Here is a 20,416-nt window from a genome sequence, read left to right as displayed (position 1 = left end):
CCATATGCTCTCACCTGTTACTTTGCAAAGATGAGCTCTCCGTCCTGTTTCTCTTCAGCAGGGGCACTATAGACTGACCCAGTTGCTTCACTGGCCCGTATGCGTAATGGCCCAGACCGGCTGCGACCAATCCTCGTGGGAGGCGAGTGTTGATAACAATGATTATTGTCCGTATGCTTCTGTAAAGTCTTTCCCAATGATTACTGTCCGTATCCTTAATGTCTTTCTTTTCCCCATTAGGTGTTGAAGAGTTGAAGATGGCTCCGCTGAGTCGCATTGCTGACAAAGTACCCACGCAGTGTCAGAAATTATGGAGCAGACCTCACTAGCAGATAAGTAGGGTTTGTAAATGAAACGCAAGGCTTTGGTGTTGCGCGGCCAAGCGTTAAATGTATGCGATTCCTAACCTTGTGCTGTCTTTATTTCTTGCAGGGATGGCCTGGCGTCGGAAAATGGAGACCGGCTATATGGGAAGCTGTTTGCGGCTGTGAGATGGAAGAACCGTGAGGATGCCCGACGAGAAGAAGACTTCTGCGTGAATGAAGACTCCGACAGGTGAGGAAGAGGCGCCCAACAGAAGATGGATTTGAGGAGACAGTAAGGTGCGCGCTGGAGATACTGGCGTGAAGCTCGTAGTACTTCAAGCAGTGGTATGGCTGGCTTCAGGTAAGGTGCACGCTGCGGATGCGGGGTCGAGGTTGGATGCGCTCCGGGCGATAGTATAACTGGATCCAGGTAAGGTGCGCGTTGAAGATGTACAGCTGGAATCAGGTAGGTGCGCGCCGAAGATGTGAAGCTGGAATCAGGTAGCGCACCGAAGATGTGAAGCTGGAATCAGAAGATGCAGAGCTGGAGACAGGTAGAGCTTCAGACGGCGTTAAGCATTACTCTGCATACAGCAGATTAACGCAAAGCCTCAACATGCAGTTGGGGCCGGCTTAAATAGTCTGGCCCGAGCCACTCCCTTTAGCTCCGCCTTGTGGCCCCACCTCACCACTCCCATTAGATGATTGCACGTGCCTTCCAATGCTTTCTAATGGCCACACCCGGCCTGGATACACGTGCCTTGGACACAAGGTGTGCAGAGCACACTTTCTTATGACCCATTGGAATGAGGAAAAAAGGGCCCTTGGTTAGTGGCCATGACAAGCAGAGTATGCAAGAACCGAACTGCCCAGGAAAGTAACAGACACCCCGACCCCAAGAGGTTGACCTTCGTCACAAAGACAGCCAGGCACATTCGCAAAGGAGTTGATCGTGCTCAGAGGGGTTGACAAAACAAGCTACTAGACCTAGCAGGCCCTCTCGTGATGATAATGGACCTAGCCGAGAGAGCCAAAGACACCAGAATCCTGGTAGATGCGCAAGTACTTGGTAGCTGGGCTCGGCGCACAGTCTGCCTCCTAGGAAACGCCGACTGCGCTCTATCCTCAGAGAGAAGAAGAGGGGTACTGCTCAAAATAGACTGTAAACTTAGTGACCTAGCTTCCTACGAAGCAGGGGAAGGAGAAAACAGAATGCTCTTCGCAGAAGCCTTCGCCAAGGAAATGTCCCAATTTGTGGTCACGTACTCCGCACTAGAGAAGGCCCGTAGCTCAATAAGGAAAATATTTCCAAAACGCATCGTTTGTAGGGGCCGGTCGACACAGGGGTCGTTCACCCGGTTGCTTCAACATGCAAGGTAGATCCGAAGGACCTTGGGCACAATACTGGGAGAACAGGAAGCAAGACGCTTACATCCCAGCCAGATCACGTTTCCCTAGAGGACACAGAGGAAGAGGCGCCTAAGGCAGCAGAGTGCAGCTTGCGGCAAGTACCCAGAGCGCGTGTTTCCCTAGAGTAGGGGTGGGGGAGAGCGCTACTATTTTTGCATGAATGGCGATAACTGTCCAGCGATGCCTGGGTGCTGCAAGCTGTAGTAGGTGAGTTCACAGGCGAAACTACCCAAAGATCAGCTCCCCATCCAGCACATATGCAGCAAGAGGAGTTAGCACTCCCACAAGAGGAATTGCGCAAGTTAGCAGACAAGGGCGCAATAGAGCGTGATTGGCAAGGAGGCCCAGGTTTTATCAGTAATACGTTCCTAGTTCAAAGGAAAGAGAAGATGAGGCCAGTGATAAATCTGAAAAGTCTGAACGAATGGCTAACATACAGACCTTTGAAGATGGAAGGTATTCACCTCCTCTGGGACCTCCTCCGGTTAAGGGACTGGTTAGCTCGCCTAGATCCCCTCAAGGATGCCTATCTCACAATTCCGACAGCAGTGAAACACCGGAGATTCCTCAGATTTGAATGGAACAGAGATATTTGGAGATTCAAATGCTTCCCATTCTGGCTGGCCTCAGCCTCCTGGCCTTTCACCAAAATCATGAGACCGGTAGCGGCAGCCATAAGAGAGAAAGGAATCAGGATCATCATCTACCTGGATGATATCCTCATCCTAGCTCAGGACAAAGCCACTCTTCGAGAGCATGCAAGCTGAGGGGCACATTAGTGACCTATCAGAATTACAGCCCGCTCAAAGAATAGAGTTCCTGGGGTTTTTTTGTAACCGACACCAGAAAGGCGTCTCTCTAGCTCCTGGCCCAAAAATTCAGGGCCATCAAAAAGGAGCTCAGGTTGATCATAGCGAAGAAGATTATTTCGCTACGCAGTCTGACCAGAGCAGTGGGTCTTCTAGCAGCATCGATCCAAGCGACCTTTCTGGGGCCACTGCACTACAGAGTCCATTAGAGACTCAAGATCAGACACCTCCAGGGAGGAATAGGATACAATCATATAATTACTCTAGATTGGGAAACCATAGGTGGTGGCTCCAGAACATGGAAGCCTGGAACGGCTGGGCTATTTTCGGCGACACTCCAGATATAGTGATAGAATCAGACGCTAGCAGGGCCGGCTGAGGAGCCAGGTGCAGAGAAATAGAAACAGGCGGGAACTAAAATTACACAAATTGTCTAGAACCTTTAGCAGGGTCCTTTGCAGTAAAGGCCTTCACCAAAGCCAAGGCCAATTTTTGCATCCTTCTCAGGATGGACAACATTTCCGCTGTTCAATACATCAACAGAGTAGGTGGGACCAGATCAAAGATGCTAGCCCAGCTGGCAAAAGACTTCTGGCACCACTGCCTTCAACATCACATATTGGTAACGGCAGAGTAGCTGCCAGGGGAACAGAATGTGGTAGCAGACTGGAACTCTGTATATCTTGTAGACTCCAGCGATTGGAAGCTAAACCCGGGAGTATTTACTCGCTTGCAGGAGATTTGTGGTCCATTAAATATTGATCTCTTCGCATCCAGATTGAATGCACAGACTCCCAGATACTTCAGTAGGAGGATAGACCCGGGGAGCAGTAGATACAGACGCATTCCTGCATCATTGGGCTGGTGCAGTCCATTATGCCTTACCGCCATTCATCATGCTCACAAGGATTCTAGCGAAAGTCTGGAGGGAGAGGGCCGAGTTAGTGTTGATAGCCCTGTTGTGGAAGTCCCAGGCCTGGTTTCCAGTAGCAATGGAACTTTCTCTGGATTTTCTGAGGATGATTCCACTCAGCCAGGACCTTCTGCTCAGCCCAAGCAGCCAGACACACCCGCTGATCGAAGAAGGCAGTCTTCTACTGATAGCATGCAGGGTTCCAGGAAGAGATGGGAGTTGCCGGGCATTTCACAGCTCGCGGCCGACTTCATCAGAGAATCATGGGCGCCTTCCGCCCTACGGAGCTATGGTACCGCATGGGACCATTGGTCCAGGTGGTGCAGGGAACATGGTGTTCATCCCGTTTCAGCACCTATAGTGCAGATGCTGAATTTCCTAGCCGATCATTTCCATGACGGGTGTGCTTACAGAACACTCAGAGTATACAGATCGGCGATTTCAGCAGGACATAACAGCGTAGAAAGCGAACCTATCGGGGAGCATCCAGCAGTAACATGCATGCTCAAGGAAGTGAGGTTACGCAAACCTCTCGAACAAAAATACTCTGACCTTTGGGATGTAAGGGACATTTTGTGGCCCGACAATGGAGAGCTACCTCTATCCCCATTGTCAGGGAAACTAGCTATGCTGCTTGGCCTAGTGGCCTGTAGGCGAGTGTCAGATGTTAAAGCGCTAGAGATTAACAGGAAGGTCTTCTACCCAGACGGTGTAGCCTTCAATATCACAAGAAGAACAAAGTGCGATTCAAGAGTGATTTCCTATCCCCATTTTTCCAGGAACACTAAGTTATGTGCAGCACAATGTATCAAGGATTATGAAATGTGTCATGATGCCTACCCCCAGGCATCCGGATCGAGTCCATCAGCCCCGGGAGCAGGCATCCAGATACTTACTAAAACCCCAGCAGCCCCGGCTGGGGGCTGTTTGGGTTCAGTCATAGGCGCCAGGCTCATAGACATTACTTACCTCATGCAGACCATGCTGCAAATGAATCCAAGCCAACGTGAGGCCTGGATGGGACTATTTTATTACAGGGACTATTTTTTACTCTGGGGAACTTCTTACCTGGAACTACTTCAAGTCAGCATCCAGTCTTCTGCCAAGCCCGCCTCGAACCCAGAGCTCCTAGAAAAAGAGGAAATAAGGAGAAAAGGTTGGATCACGGGCATTATTTTAATTCCTTACCTGATTCCGGATCCAGTACATCTCCGAGCCTGGAAAGGTCATTATTTCAGCACGCGTCGCATCGCTGCGTCATACTCACCAGTACACAGCATCAAACAAAAGAAATAACAAGGTGTGCCGAGAGAGCCGACAAATACCATCTCTTTTACCACCATAGACTTACCTGATTTACCACCGGAGGCATTACCCTTTAATGCCGCACCTATAAAGGGAGAGAAAACAACAAGTTAAACTCATGCAACTTTTACCGGACAGTGTTGGGTAATACAGACTCTTACCTGAACGCCATCAGCTGCCTCCAGGCAATATTCCTTTGGACCCAGCTGCAATTCAACAAGGGAATGGAACAAGAGTGAACATCGGACATATTTAACTCTTTGAACTTTATAAACCCCAGAGTCAATATCCCTCCGGAACTCCTCCAGTACCTTCAAACCAGTGAAGTAACTGGTATCTACGCGCTCCTGCATGCCACGCAGGATGGAGAGCTCATCATTTAAAAGCATAAGGTGAGGTTACTAAAAGGGGATATCGGAGGTGACTAGTGGGGAGAACGAGAACAGTGGGGGGGCCATCACTAAAATCCATGGGTGGCTAAATCCCTTTCTCCACTTGCAGGAGAATACTTCTACGGGTCCAGCAGACGAGATTAGGCGGGCCAGTCCAGACAGTCATCTCTGCACTACGCATCATGTTGGTGGAGACCGCAGCTGTCCGGGTCCGATCGACGCCCCTGTGGGAACCAGGTGAGCGTAACAAAATGGCCACAGTCAATATTAGACCTTAAGGGGTTTCTCGGCTACTTATAGGGTGTAGGAAGCCTTATCATGCGGTAGCCAATGCCACTATAGCCAGATGGGTCAGAGAGATTATGCACAGAGCAGGCGTAGACCTAACCAAATTTGGCGCGGATTCTGCGAGAGGAGCGTTGGCGTCTAATGCATTGTCGGCAGGGGTACCTCTACAAGATGTGAAATCTGTCGATTGGTCTCCAGAGTCTACCTTCAAGGCGTTTTATTTCAAGCTAGTGTCTCAACTAGCTAATGTACTAGAGAGCTTTGAATAAGCATAATGCTTGCCTCCTGTCTTGACATAGAATTAAGATTGCCCATGCTTACAGCACAGGGTAGTCTTGATTCTATGAAAGACGGGGAGGCGAGCATTATATCCCGCCCAGAATACAAGGGATGAACTGAGATTGTATATTTTATGCTGTAGAAGCGTATTCCCACCCTTAAGGTTTTGTTGTCTTTGTTTTCTTAGGAGATTAACAAAAAGCGACTTGAGTTTTAGAGGAAGGATGGCGAGCCAGTTAAATTGCCCGAACTCAGCCTTCCACGTTAGAAGAGCATTTGCGGGTCGTTGCCCTCCCAGGAAGAAGAGAAGAGTTGTTATGCAGTTCCATTCATGGTTAAGAAGTTGTTTTGTTACAGATTGGAGGCAGAAGGTTCGCTGTCGAACGAAAGAGGAAGGGACGCAGGCAGGAGGGCCTGGGCTCCAATAGGTGGACACAGAGGGCTTCAGAACTACCAGAGACTAGAGACACTTAAGGGGATTTGTAGATCCTCTAAAGCCTAAACCCTGAACTGTTTTTTATTTCGTTTGATCTGAGAGATGGAGCAAACCAAAACTAAATGGTGTTCAGTTCAAAGTTTAAGAGTTGAAATGCTACGAGTTGCAGAATTAAAGAAAGTAATGCATAATGCTAGCCTTGCAGGGAGGTGCTGTCTGTGCAATTATTCCTTTAAGCTCCGTGATTTTTTTTATGCCCTCAATCTATCATGTTTTTTTCCAAAGTAAGAACGAACTTGTACATAAAACACTAGTCAAAAATGTCCAACTTTGGGTCACCAGGTTAATTCTCACATCTCTGCCTATCCACTCAACTCTTCTCACTCAACACTTTTTAACCAATATTGCCTGATAAAATACCAGGAATTTGAGTACACAAGCAGAAGTTTTTGATCCAGACATCAGGGTGTAATTGGTATGAAAATGAGCATGAGCTAATTTCTGGAGCATGCATGATAAACCCTGGACAGACAAATTAAAACACAAATGAGTCTGCAGAGGAAAGAGGGAGTTTCAAAGTCTGGCAGACAGTATAAAGTGTAATAATTGGGAATTCTCTGACATTGAAAATCTACAATAACAACCATTGGCAAAGCTAATAGTTCTGGCTATGCCAATACCGAGACTGCGATTATTTCATCATGTACAGTCTTTGCAAAAAAAGTCAACCTCTACATGCTCAAATCAAAACCTATTAGCTTTGCCAATGCTTGTTCATATTAAGCATTGGGGGTCGGTACCTTTGTTATCCAAGATTATTTGTAGAAAGTGAGCTATGATGGGCGATCTATGTGTTTTTACCAAAATGTTTTTCGGACCAATATTTTACCGCATATTTTTTCCCACTTTCCTGCATTGGTCGGTAAAACGATCAGTAACCATGGTATGATATTTCAAAGGGTGATATGTACTCCTGATCTGGATATTGCTAAAATAGCAAAAGATAAAGACATGTAGGTAAAACAGGGTGCTCCGAATGTTTTCATCTATTTATGCATAGCCCAGTATCACTGGAAAGGTTTAGGATAAAAACTTTATGGATTCCAACTATTTTTGACAATGTTATCAATTTAAGTATTGGCTGGATTAAGTTAAAATGCTTCCTCAGTTCGTGGAGCTATCGGATGCAAGGGTTATCGGGGTAATTGGAACTATATTTGAGGATCACAGCAGAACATAACAGGCTCATGGTGCCCAATGAGGACATGACTTTACTTCATAATTGATCGCTTGCAGTGAACTGCAGGCAGTGACAATCCACAGGAGAGAAGCCAGTCACAGCTGTTTTAGGTGTGATGCAGCATGGTCTTTATGCCATAGAGGCTAAAAATGTAGGACATGTTCAGAAGATCCGAAAATCTACCGGGGAGAGGTAAACGTTGGCACACCTGTTAACATTGAGGTCTTGGAGAAACAGTAAATCTCACTTCTTTAAACAATAGTGGAAATTACTATTGACACAAGCAGCCATAGAAAGAGTTATCAATAGATCAGCTTTTTTGTCACGTGTTGTGAAATGATGGGACGGATACAGAAGAAATAGGGAATGCCTATAGATTGACCATCTGATAATCATGAAATGTACCTGTCGCTTTCACCTCTACAACATTTGCAAAATTCGACCCCTCATTACCTTTCACACCACTAAACTTGTATTACCTCCCTCATCTTCTCCAGACTCTTCTACTGTTCCTCCCTTCTCTCTGGACTCCCCTCCTCTCATCTCTCCCCCCTTAAATACATCTACCACTCTGCTATCCGCTCCATATCCCTTCTCTCGCCTCTTGATTCCATCTCCCCCTCCCTCACCTTTCTAGGCTGGCTCTCTTTTCACTCCCAGCTCAAGTGCAAGTTCCTCTGTCTTGTTTTCAAATCCCTCCATGGTCTTGCTCCCCCCTACCTCACCTCCCTTCTTTCCTTCTATACCCCTTCTCATTCTCTACGCTCTGCTAATCTTTTCCTTCTCTCCTCCTCCTCCTCCTCCTCCTCCTCCTGCACCCTGCGCCCCCTTCCGCTTCCGCTCCTTCCAACTCCTTGCTCCCTTTCCACTGGAACCTCCTCCCCCTTCACATCCGCTCTTCTCCCTCGTACCCTTCTTTTCGCTCTTCCCTAAAATCTTATCTCTTCCACTCCCTAACACCCCACGTTTCCTTTCTTCCTCCCTTCCCCTCTCTCACCTCTTAACCCTGCTCTTCCTTCCCTCTCCTTCCCATCTACCTCCTTCCTCCCTTCCCCCTGTTCGCATCTAGTCTCACTTTTTCCTATCTTCTTCCTTCACATTCCTGCACCCCCTCTTTCTCCGTTCTTACCTCCCATAACATCTAATACTCCCTTGCACACCTCTCCCCTCCTTACACCCTCCTCACGTCTGCAATTTTGTAAGTTGTTCATTATACTGTTTTCAGGTTGTGGTTCAATCGTCATCTTATGCTTGCTGTATGTTACTTGTTCTCATGTAAAGCACTTTGGAGTAAAGGGCTATATAAATTCAATGAAATATAAATACAAATAAATGTACATATGCAAATAAATACACACATTTTCTGTCATTTTCGCTCCATCACTATGTAACCATTAATAGTTAAACATAGATTTAAAACATTGCTTACCTTGTCAAACTCTGTGGAATGATCATGAAGATGTGGGCGACACTGAAGAAAGCACGGTTTGGGAAGAGGGCCTGGTTTGCATTCTAGGTGCTTCGTTGCTTCGCATAATGCGCCAATGAAGAAGTCACTGCGCTCACGGTCCATCCATGCCACTGCTGCTGCTACTACAAGAATCTGCAAGGGGAAAATAGCCATGAGACAATCCCCTGCATCATTTATAAAAGGCTCATTCTTTCTGATATCTTGTTCAAGGTGAACAGAGCAGTTGTAGCATTGTGTGTGTACATTAAGGATACGAGCAGTGATAAAGTGCTGTCAATGAGCGAAGCACAGTTTCATGAGATCTTTATTTGAAAGTTAAGAATTGGTCAGTGTTCATTTATTAACATAGCACCATCACTAGGGGTCATTTTGATGAATGTAGAGCTGTGGCCAGATTATAATTTAAGCACTGCGCCAGTGAATTACTATCCATGACATTTTATTTGATTTAAAGTACAGAGCTGGGGGACAAGCAGAGAATCTGCTTAAGCCTCTGTTGTGGGCCGATCCACAGGCCCACGGACGTACCCAATACTTGCTGCGAGCTCACAGCGGAGATGATGCTGCCGTGATCACATGGACCCAAGACAATAGCAAATCCGTGATCAGAAGGATTGCACAGAAGATTGACGTGCACGTTCCGGCTGAGGCTCCTTTTCTTTGGAGCATGTCATTGCTCAGTCATGACTCACAACCTTAAAGGGGACATGACCACACTCCTCCTTTACCAGAACAACAAATCAACCACAACAAACATATTCATTAAGCATTTTAACCAACATTTCAGCAATCAGGGCCTTCAAGTCCTGGCACTCATCTAGCTAACCATCTGGGACAATAGGCCTTCAATTCAAACTGGTGGTCCTCGATTCCTGGGTCAAACACGTCGCTCATGTCATTCCGTGTAGTCTTGACCCAGGCTCTGGGTAAAACTCCAACCCCAGAATGTTTGACCTGCCAGTCATATAGGCCCTGATGGCTTGTAACCCACGAGGTGCTCTTCATTAAGGCAGCATATCCACTTGAGGCTGTCACCACATACTCTCCTGCATTGATAGCTTGGGGCAGGCCCGGTTCGAGGGTTAGGGTCTCCTTCTCCATTTGACTTCTCCATACCCCTTTGGTGATGCTCCTTGGTGGTCCGGACAGGGTGACCATTTCTCTGCTGGATGTCTCACCACAGGTAGTTGCTCCTAGAGAGCGGCAATTGTCGGACACATTCCCATGGGTTCTTCCTTTGTTCACGCCGAAGGTCTCCGTGACATTCTCAGAGGCATCTGCGTCTATCAGGACTTGCATGCTTTTGTTGTTGATGCATGTGTCGCACTTAAGCGTGCTTTTGAACGCCTGCTTATCAGCTGGTACACTGAAAAGGAAGGAGACATCTTCTGTCGGTACGTCCATGGCAGGTGCTCTCACTTCTGCAAGCTCGTGGGATCGCCCCACCTCCAGGATGCTGGCCAGTGTTATGTCTGGCTCCGTAAGGATCGGTCTCCTCATTTTGACAGAGCTGCCCGCAAACATTATTTGTTGCCTGATTTCTTCTTTTTCATTTTCTAATGCAAAGGACAGTGCAATGTGTCTCACTCTCCCATGAAAAGCATCTAGGCTCTCGCCCTCCTTCTGTCTCACTGACCTCAGCCGGAAGCGCTCGTTGTCGAGATTGACCCTAATAGTGGAATAGTCATTGAGCACCTCGATGGCAGCAGTGTAGGAGTTGTCTCTGGGTCTCCGTCATACAGGTTGTGGACAGCAAGGCCCGCAGAGTACAGCATGGTAGGCCTTTTCACACGTTCATTGACCTCGACATCCTCAGAGTACCTTTAGAGCCTTTGAACCCATGAGGTCCATCGAGGCCCAATGCTGTATGGGGCCCCGAATAACTTGAACTCAACTAACAGAGCTAGTGAACCATGTTGGCGAGACACTCTGCCAGCTGTCGGTACTCCATCCTCCACATCAGCCATGGGAACTGTGTGATGTGCTCTGATGAGACCATTTGCCCTGGGCGTATTCCGTGGGGACAATGCAGCCTGTGGTGGCAGAATTCTGGTGTGCAGCAGTGTTCCTGCAGGCTCTTACATGGCTTGCAATACCATCCACTCCCACTGCCAGGTGCCTTGTGGAAAAATAGCAAATGCTGGGGACTGGATTGGTACAGTATCGCTTACAGGGATAATTACTGTCAATAATCATGGCGCACAAGCACTACTTGGGGAGCCACAGCCCTGTGCCCTTGCACACCAGCTGTGCGATGATGCTAGTGGATCTACAGCCAGCACTCACTGGATATCATGTCGAGATACTTCCCCACCCCCTCCCCCCCACATTTTTTGCAGGTTCATGTGCCTGTAATGACATTCTGTCTTTCTTTACTTCTATGCGCACTGGCGGGAATGTCACTCACCGTCTGTGCAGGGATCCGCTTTTCCAGTAAATGCAGATGCGCACTATAATTACCTGCTCCTTCCAGTAAGGGCAAACGTGCACTATTGCTTTCTTCAGCTCCTATTTAGGAGAGCACAGGGATAACCTTCCCTCCTACTGCCACCCACCCCCCCCAAGCGCTGATCACAGAGCACATAGGAGGAAGTCCCAGAAGCCTTGGTGGCGTATTACGGTACCAGAGTCCCTAACCAAAGAAGGAAGTAGAAGTGTTGCAGTAGAACAAAAACAAACAAGGTCTGACAAACACATTGTTTTAACTTAAACACCTACTTATCTTCCCCTTGCCAGAGAGAAAGGAAATCACCCCAGGCATATACAGACTGGGCAAGGGGACTCCCCTCTTTCCTCTATCAATCACCTTATATTGATTTGGCCCCTAAACATCAATATAAATCTTGCCCTGTCTCCCCATTTCCAACAAGTACTGGGACCAGGAAGAGGCAACTGAGAATAATGAAGATTACCCATATCAACAACATAGGGATACACAGGGAGGCCTACCATATAACACCTGTGAATTGTCCCACTAATAGAGTCAGACAAGGTCAGGCACCTTTTCCAAACTGTGCGCCCCTGACCCCAATTGCCTCTTACCTGCAATATATAAAGGGTGATTCTGCCAGGGTCATTGAGCGAGCTGGGGTTTCTGGATGGAACCAGGAGACCAAGCAGCAGCAGGCTGCAAGGAGAGTAGCTCAGAACGACCGGTGGAGTGTGGGACGCCGAGACACTGGCCCGGTGGGTGTGAAGTGCTGCAGCATGGCAAGGGAGCCGTGTCTACAGGTAGCCGGAACGGAAGACAGTGTATTGGCCTTGTTGAGGCCATTGCTTGTTCCCCTGGAACATGTGCGGGTCACATGGGTGTCTGAGGGGCAGGTGGTGAGACCCTGACCTCGACCCAAAGCCATTTGGACTGATTTAAGCTGTTCGCCGGCGCCACGCTACTGTTGATGAGTTTCATGAAGCAGGATGAAACTCAGTAGCGTGCGGGTGGTTGGAGCGGGAGGAGGAGCGCTGGGAAAAGAGGAGCCCAGTGAGCGAAAGCGGGAAGAAAGCTAAGCGCTGGTAAAAGAAAAGCCCGCTGAGCGAAAGCGGGAAGAAAGCAAAGTGAGAAAAGGTAAAGGAAAAAGCGAAGCAGGCGAAAGCTGGAAAGCAGCAAGAGAAAGAACACAGAATATAAGTGAAAGGTGCACTAGAGGCCCAGAAGCAGACAAAGATTGTGTCAGAGACAGGCCTGACCTTTCCGATCTTGGGAGTCCTTTGGAGGGAAGAGGTAACGCCTGTCTCTCCAAGCAGCCACTATGCAACCCGACTGTCGAAACCCAGCAGGGCACAGGGGCCACCCAAAGAGCTCCGATCTCAGGATAAAAACACAGAAAATGGGGGAAACGTTCACAGAGTATAATGCCAAGTGGATTCAGGATAATTGCAGCACGTTGCCTCCCACATAGGTACTTCAACGGGACATTGTTCTTATAATGCAGTAATTGGAGCAGTAGCTCAGGCAATGACTGACTGGAGTCAAGCAAGGAACATTGAAGAAGCCGCAGAGAGCTATGGGCAATGAGAGCATACATTCCAACCCTTCCGATTTAGGCAGGAGACTCCTGATTTTTCGGTAAAAAATATTGCTATTTTTCACGGTCTCCTGCCCAAAATAACTGTAGCCCCAATGCATTCCTATGGGGAAATGTATGTCTCCTGATTTCCCTGTGGAAATCTCCCTCCAAGGTGCGTCTGGATGTTGGCATGTAGGTGAGAGTGTGTTCCAGGGGGGAACAAGAAGCAGAGCGAGGCCAACACGGGCAGACTGTCAGAATGAAAGGATAGGAAATAGTCATTGTGAGATCCAAAGAAAAGAAGAGGGCGGCTTGCATTAGCAAAAGCAAGAAGAAACGAACAGCGTCACAGCAACCACTAAGACAGTTGCAACGCCATGCTTACCTGCCGCAGCACAGTATTGTCCCCCATGAAGGTTTCCGGAATCAGGACACAAGCGTGATGACGTCAGAGCATTCTGTAAAACCACGGATGCCATCTTGGTATGGGAAATCCCCTCCAGCGTCTCCACAGCAAAGTAAAAGCAGATAAATTCCAAGGCCGGCGGCGGCGGGTGGTAAGCATAGATAGAGCAAGTGCGCTGGTGGCGCGAAAGCAGACAAGAGAAGGTGGGAATGACCGGAAAATAAGGAGAGGGGCACAAGCAACCTGAAACAGAGAGAGACGGCATAGAGACAGTGAAAAGGAAATGGACACGGCGAGAGGGTGAAAGTAACTAACACGAACATGAGAAAAAGGTGCATCGACCCACAGGAAATGCAGAGGGTGCAAGAAAGCACAGTGAGACAAAATAGGGTGCAAGAGAGCACGGTGTAAAGTAAAGAGAAGTGTGCCAGAAGCAATGAAAGGTGGCAAGAAGGTGCAAGTGTGCAGGACAGGAAAAAGAGGGTGCAAGAGAGCACAGTGGAAAATAAAGAGAAGTGTACAAGAGGCACTGAAAGGTGGCAAGAAGGTGGAAGTGTGCACAAAAGGAAAAGAAGGGGTGCAGGGCGCACAACCAAGTAAAGCAAGGACAGAGCAAAAGAGGCACAGAAGAGGAAAAGGTGCCAGAGAATATAGAGAGGGGTAAGAGGTCAGAGTGGTCGCGCCTGGGAGGAGCAAAGAACCCGGCGTGCTTGAAAGTCTCCGATACTGCCCAATGAAAGAACTGTACAGTGAAAGGTACATCCTGACAAGAGAAACTTTTTTTCTGTTTGTTTGAGAACAGACGGGACGAGGCCCACAAGAATCATTGGTGAACCTCGCAAGAAAGGGCCTATGCTTTGTGAAGGGATCCTTGGGAGGCCTGAATGGAACAGTGAATTCTCAGTTGAGTTGTAAAGTAAGGAACTAAATCTTCTGACCCAGAGGGACCTAGGCTTGGGGAAGGGAAACCTAAGAAGCCCACTAAAGACATTGTTGAACTTTGTGAAGAGAGGTCTAGACTTGGGGAAGGGAACCCTGAGAGGCCTAACAGGAACTGTCTTTTTGTTTGGAACTGGAAGGATCAACGCTTGGGGAAGGGAACCCCAAGAGACCCAGGGACCATGTGAACTTTATTGATTTTCTGCAAGAGCCGTACATGGAAGGCTTCAAGGCCAACCCTTTTGAGTTGAGCTATTTTGAACTGGCAGAACTACACCTATTGGTAAGACTACCTGAACCAGCTGTGGTTTGTATTTTCTTTGAATCACCATTTTTCCTTTAAGAAGACCCTTTATCACATTTGGTTTAGGAGTGAGGGCAAGCATAGGTTTGGACACAGACAAACTTTCATTTTGGATTTACGGACATCGACGGCCCTTAGAAGCATAAGCTGAGGGAATAACCCCCCATCCCCTTAGAGTTAGGGCCCAATAGGCATTACATCAACCCCACACAGTTTGATAATAAAGGCTTTCAAACTGTTACTTTTGAGTCTGTATCTCTCTTGATACTGTGCCCGTCTCACAATAGCAAATCCGTGATCAGAAGCATTGCACCAAAACAGTGCAGTGGACACATGGAATTACATAAAATAATGAGCCTACCGCATAGTTTCCATTCATGGATCCGTTGCCCTACTGCCACACATGCCAGCTGAGGCTCCTTTTATTTGGAGCACGTCATGACAGTCATGACTCACTACTTTAAAGGGGACATCACCAGAGCTCTTTCACCAATCCGCTGCTGCAAATACACCTGCTCTTCAGCCTGGATAGAATTTTCATGCAGATTCTGGAATCCGTCTGAATTCTAACATGTGTTCTAACACCTGAAAAATCAGGGTGGCATGCTTAAGGAGGTTAAGGCTACTGCCATGCACTTACTTGTTGGGAGGTATTTACAAATGATTTTGCCTAGGGGTGTAAAAAAGCACAGAAACACAGAGCTGACATGCCTCAAGTATAGCCTTGTTGTGACATCACCGCCGGGCCACACGGCTTGTGCAGTGTCATGTGTAGAAGGTCACATGCGTGAGCATGTGACTCATGTTAATAAAAGTGAAGAGCAGGCTTCCACTCGGCAGTTGCAGCCATCCACCTGTGTAGGAGTGGTCATTGCAGCCTAGGGCTGCCAGCTGCACACCAGCCCCCAAACAACCTCTAACCAAAAACAATGTAAATTGCACAAAGAAGGCTGTGGTCCTCCCCAGGCAATTACTGTTTGCATACATGTGTTTTTGTAAACAGCATGAACATATTGCACTATCAAGCTATTTACTTACTGTAACCTCAGGCTAAAGCAGCAGTTATGACATTATAAAGATTCAAGTGTTAATTCTTCTTCCAACTGGAATGGTGAAGTACATTTCACAGTCCCCAGAAACCCTGGAGAACATACGCTGTGGGTCTTTTCTGACGCTTAGCTGCTACATGCACCTCAATTGACACATTAACCTGTAGTTCCTAAACCCGGGCTCTGGGCAGTTTTGTGCAATTGCTGGAATAGCGTGAAGAATCCTGGAAGTCATCATTGCAGCACTCTATCTAGTTAATGGACCAGCATTTTGCAGGAAAATGTGTTTCTGAGGTCGCCCTGAGTGGTGCATGGGCAATCTAGTGTAACAAAAAAGCTAAATTCCCCTGCCTAGATGCTGTTCTTTTCTTCTTTAATAATGTTTATTCAGATTTCTCCATTAACAAAAGTGTGTATAGGTCCAAACCCTTGAGAGTGTGCATTGACCACTATCAATATTAAAAGCTGCAAGCTGCGTCACCAATTCCACAAAGTCTGCTCATAAAGACCTCAAACGAATAATACACAAAATAGATTAGTATTGGCGAGTCGCGCGTTGCGTCCTTAAAATTAATTGTACTTTAGTTATAAGTGTGAAGTCAAATATCATCACATTTTCCTCTGTAGGTGATTTTATACCCATTAAAGTCAACCAACACGTGTTTCGACTTAAGTCGTCCTCAAGTCTGACATAATAACCATAAAACCATGAACAAAGGTTTGTGAATAGATTGTCAAAGTGTATGTCCAAAACTTGACAATGTTAAACATGGATAGTGATTCCATATAAATGATAAATAAGATAAAAATAAATAAAAGATAGTACATATTTGTTAAGAAGCACAAATATGAATGTGAAACAATTGACTAGATTGACATATCTAAAGTCATGTCACAGATGGAAGGGTCTGCAGAGGCAAAAAGAACAGACAAGAACACATTGTCACAGATATTCACAGGTAATCTGAATTATTACATTAATTATTTAATAAGTGGATGTGTGATGCACTTCATTTGTACATGGCCACTGAGTGATTCAAATCCCTGAGTTAATATGAGTTAGGGTCCGTGCTTAGCACCAGGTAATATAAGGTAAGTGTTCAAGATACATATGCGGTTGTCTATAGTCTTGTGAGATATGCTAAACCATCACTAGTAAGCAATGGGTGCCTTATTAGCCATACACCAAATTGTAAGTCGTCACACAATAAGTGTAGATGTGTATGAGGATAGTTACAGACGGACCCTTGGTATTCAATATTTGGTACGGTAACCTAACAAAATGGAGAAAGGCGATCATTGTCTTAAAATGCTGTAGCGCCTCTATCAGTATAAACATGGTATCAATAGAAAAACTGAAGGTTCCTACCTTACCAGAAATGGACGTTAGAGTTGCATGGAGTAATAGCTTGAGAAACATCTCTGATAGTGCTTGTTGATACAGGGTTAAATCCCCAAATGAACTATCTATGAATAATAAAGAAATCAGTGAGCTAAAGAGCCCTTAGTGTTCTGTTAGACGTGATAAAAAAGTCAGGCGATTGCCTTAACAGTGGCTGGCGCGCTCGTTAGATAACTTCCTGATGTTTGGTTTCTAGTGCTTGTAAAATATGCTGGGCTGAGTCCCAAAAATAAAATTTCTGTGCCATCAAAGTTGCCTATAGGTGATCAGAAATAGGTCTATGCTGGTAAGATAGCCCATGCCTCATCCAGGACCAAAACAAAAACTACGTTTACAGTAAATTGTCCTCCTTCACTGTCCTAAGAGATGTGTCTCACCTTAAATGCAAACTCAAAACAATGTCCATGGGTTAAATCCCGGGTGCACATTCCCTTGTAGATATGAGGAGGTAGTCTCATTTTTGTTTGAGCCTACTCTTCTCAAATAACGGAAGACAGCTAAAAGGGCATTGTTAAGGATTAAAGAGCTTTCTCCATTTTTTTGAAAATTTCAAGCTTGGGGCATTCAGATTGGACAAGTGCAAGGAAGTATATAAGGCAAAGATCTGTTCCATGATTTTTTACAGCAGCAAAATATGGGGTAGTTCGAACTGTCATGTCCTGGAGGGGTTATAAAAGAAATTCATGTGCCAAATAGCAGGTCTCCCTCCAGGTAAACCTGGAAGCACCGTATGAGCTGTATGGGGGGTGTTCAGTTTGGAGGTTACCTCATAAGAATTCTTCTTTTTTGTAAACTGTTTTTATTAATTTCTTAACCTTAGTACAAAAGCAAAAACAAGACAATCGAGCACACACCTGCCCCACAACCCATTGCTTTACCCCACCCATCCGACAAAGGTATACAATCAATTTCAGCCATGAAGAGAATGCTACTGAGCAATTCCAGGCAGAAGGGTCAAATTAGCCTCCGGACCTCCCCCGCTCAGCCCCCAGTGTAACTGCTTCCATTTGACAGTAAATATGCAAGATACAGCCCCCAAATGACCTTCCGTTTCGAGGCAGGGTGCACCAAAGCACCATAGTCTGTTTCCATTTCGTGACAATGCGCGATGTCAGACTTCCACTGGCTATTTTCAGGAGGGCAGCTCCTCCCTCACACCATAGCCACCCTTCTTTTTGCCAATAGTAACAACAAACCCAGAAGGGTCCTAACCTGCTTTGGCAACTCTTGCGTGTGGCCCAGCAGTGCTATGCCATATTCCAGCAATTCCCTCAAGCAATTCAAGCACCTTTGACCAGAATGAATGTATCTGGGGACATGACCAAGCCAGATGTAAGAAGTTTGTGGAAGAGGCACAACATGTTTGGCAAGACAAACTTGTGAGTATCCAATGGGGTCAAGTAAAACTGGCGCAAAAACTTAAAATTAATCAACTTAAAATTGCTGTTAAGCGCCACCCTTCGAGTCCGCCCACAACAATATTTCCAGACCTCATCCATTAGTGGAGCACCCAATGTCTGCTCCCATTTGGCCCGAGAGTCCTCAGCCCACCTAGAGGACCTGTCAATGATAGAGTACATTGCGGAGACCAGCTTGGACCTGACCCCTGTCTCAATCATCTTGTGCAGTAACGGGGCTACAAGGGGCTCCTGTGGAAAATCTGCAAACCTATCTTTCAACCCAACTAGCATCCTGAAGTACATAAAAATGTCTAGTACCATCACCTCCCCCCTGGCCTTAAATTCTTCCAATGTTAAGAGCTGCTCATTCGGAAAGAGATCGCACCAACTAACTAAACCCAATCTGTCCATAATCTGTCCGAAGATCTTCTTCCCTGTGAGGGGTATCCCCACAATGTGCTTAATAGGTAGGAGTGGGGAGTATAGTAATTCCTCCCTTGACCTGCATTCAATACGCTTCCATGCGCTACATGTTAGTTCAACCATATTGCGTGCCGTGATGACCAGCTGTGGGAAGCGAGAACCACCGTTCTCAACAGCGAAGGAGCCACCATTGCCCCCTCAATCTCTACATGAGCCCGGTCCGGTTTCAAATCAAACCAATCGGGCAACAAGGATGCCTGTGCCGCAATCCAGTAAGCCTCCAGGTCAGGTAGGCGCCCCCCTCGAAAGGGCGATCAATGTATCCCACCGCTCCCTGGCCTGTTTCCCCTGCTATATGAATGTTGTTAAAACAGATTTCAGGGACTTAACATTTTTTGCAGTGAACTGCATAGGCACGTTAAGGAAGGTATACAGAAATCTCGGCAGTAGTCCAATTTGAATTAACGAGATGCGTCCAAATTCAGACAAAGGCAAAATCAGACACCTTTCCAGCAGAGACTCAGTGTGCTCCAACCTCACCCCATAGTTCTCCTGGAAGAGTATTTCCAGAGATCTAGCCACCGTTATCCCTAGGTAGCGAGTCTGGTCGAGATGCTACTGACACTTAAATTTATCTTGTAACCTCCCAATCCCATCAGTCAGGGGGAACAGCACGATTTGGAGGGATTGATATTAAGCGCAGAGAACCAACCGAAGACCAAAACATCCCTCATAACGGATTCCAGATTCACCGTAGGATCCCTGATAAATAGTATCCGGTGATCCGCGTAGAGCGAGATTATCGATTTGTGTGTAAACAATTGAACCCCCTTATCAATGTGCCTCATCCAAACCAGTTCTGCTAGGGGCTTATCCGCGAGTGTGAAAAACAGGAGGGACAATGGGCAGCCCTGTCTTGTCCCTCTTCCCATCTCTATGGAGGTAGAAAGCCTATCATTCAACCTGATGCGCGCAACCGGGCACCTATACAACAGAGAGACCATCCGTACCAACTCCTCCCCCATCCCCATAAGCCTCAGCACAGCAAAGAGAAATGGCCATTAACTGAATCAAACGCCATCTCGGAGTCGAGGAGGGCTGCCACCACTGGAGTCTCTTGTTCAAGGACTGAAAGGAGACCAAAGAGTCTACGCAGACCATAGGATGGGAATCGGCCAGGAATGGACCCCGCCTGGTTAGCCATTACACATCTCGGCATCAACGGGGAAAGTTTATTGGCCAACGATCTTGCCAGGATCTTATTGTCTAAGTTTACTAGAGAGATTGGACCGTAGGACGCACAGTTATCCTCCTCCTTCCCGGCTTCAAGAGGAGGGTGACCGCAGCCTTCCACATTGACCCCGGCAGTTTACCATCTCTCAGCGCCTGTTGATACATGCGGAGCATGTGAGGGACCTGTAAATTTGCATAGGCCTTGTAGAATCAGTCGAAAGCCCATCGTGCCCAGGAGCTTCCTAGCAGGTAGCAATTTGATTGCCTCATGAATCTCCTGCTCTGCTAACAGTCACCAACCATTTTCTTTCCTCCCGCGCCAGCCAGTAAAGACCGACCTGGTCCAGATATTCGTCCAGCTTGACCTGGTAACAATCACACCTGGATGAGTACAGCGTTGTGTAA

At 46.9% G+C, this 20,416-nt stretch overlaps 1 protein-coding gene across 1 annotated transcript in view; it reads right to left on the bottom strand.

The window, feature by feature from the left end:
• The window catches only part of PKD1L1 (polycystin 1 like 1, transient receptor potential channel interacting), a 2,330,280-nt gene that overhangs the window by 647,048 nt on the left and 1,662,816 nt on the right, over nt 1-20,416 (bottom strand). Inside the window, exon 41 of the mRNA XM_069613333.1 lies at nt 8,807-8,980. Within this exon, the coding sequence (XP_069469434.1) occupies nt 8,807-8,980 (174 nt within the window). The remainder of the gene's footprint in view (nt 1-8,806; nt 8,981-20,416) is intronic.

This window comes from Ambystoma mexicanum, chromosome 5p (assembly GCF_040938575.1).
Source record: "Ambystoma mexicanum isolate Mex_15411 chromosome 5p, UKY_AmexF1_1, whole genome shotgun sequence".
Taxonomy (NCBI): domain Eukaryota; kingdom Metazoa; phylum Chordata; class Amphibia; order Caudata; family Ambystomatidae; genus Ambystoma; species Ambystoma mexicanum.
This window is presented reverse-complemented; position numbering and strand designations above follow the sequence as displayed.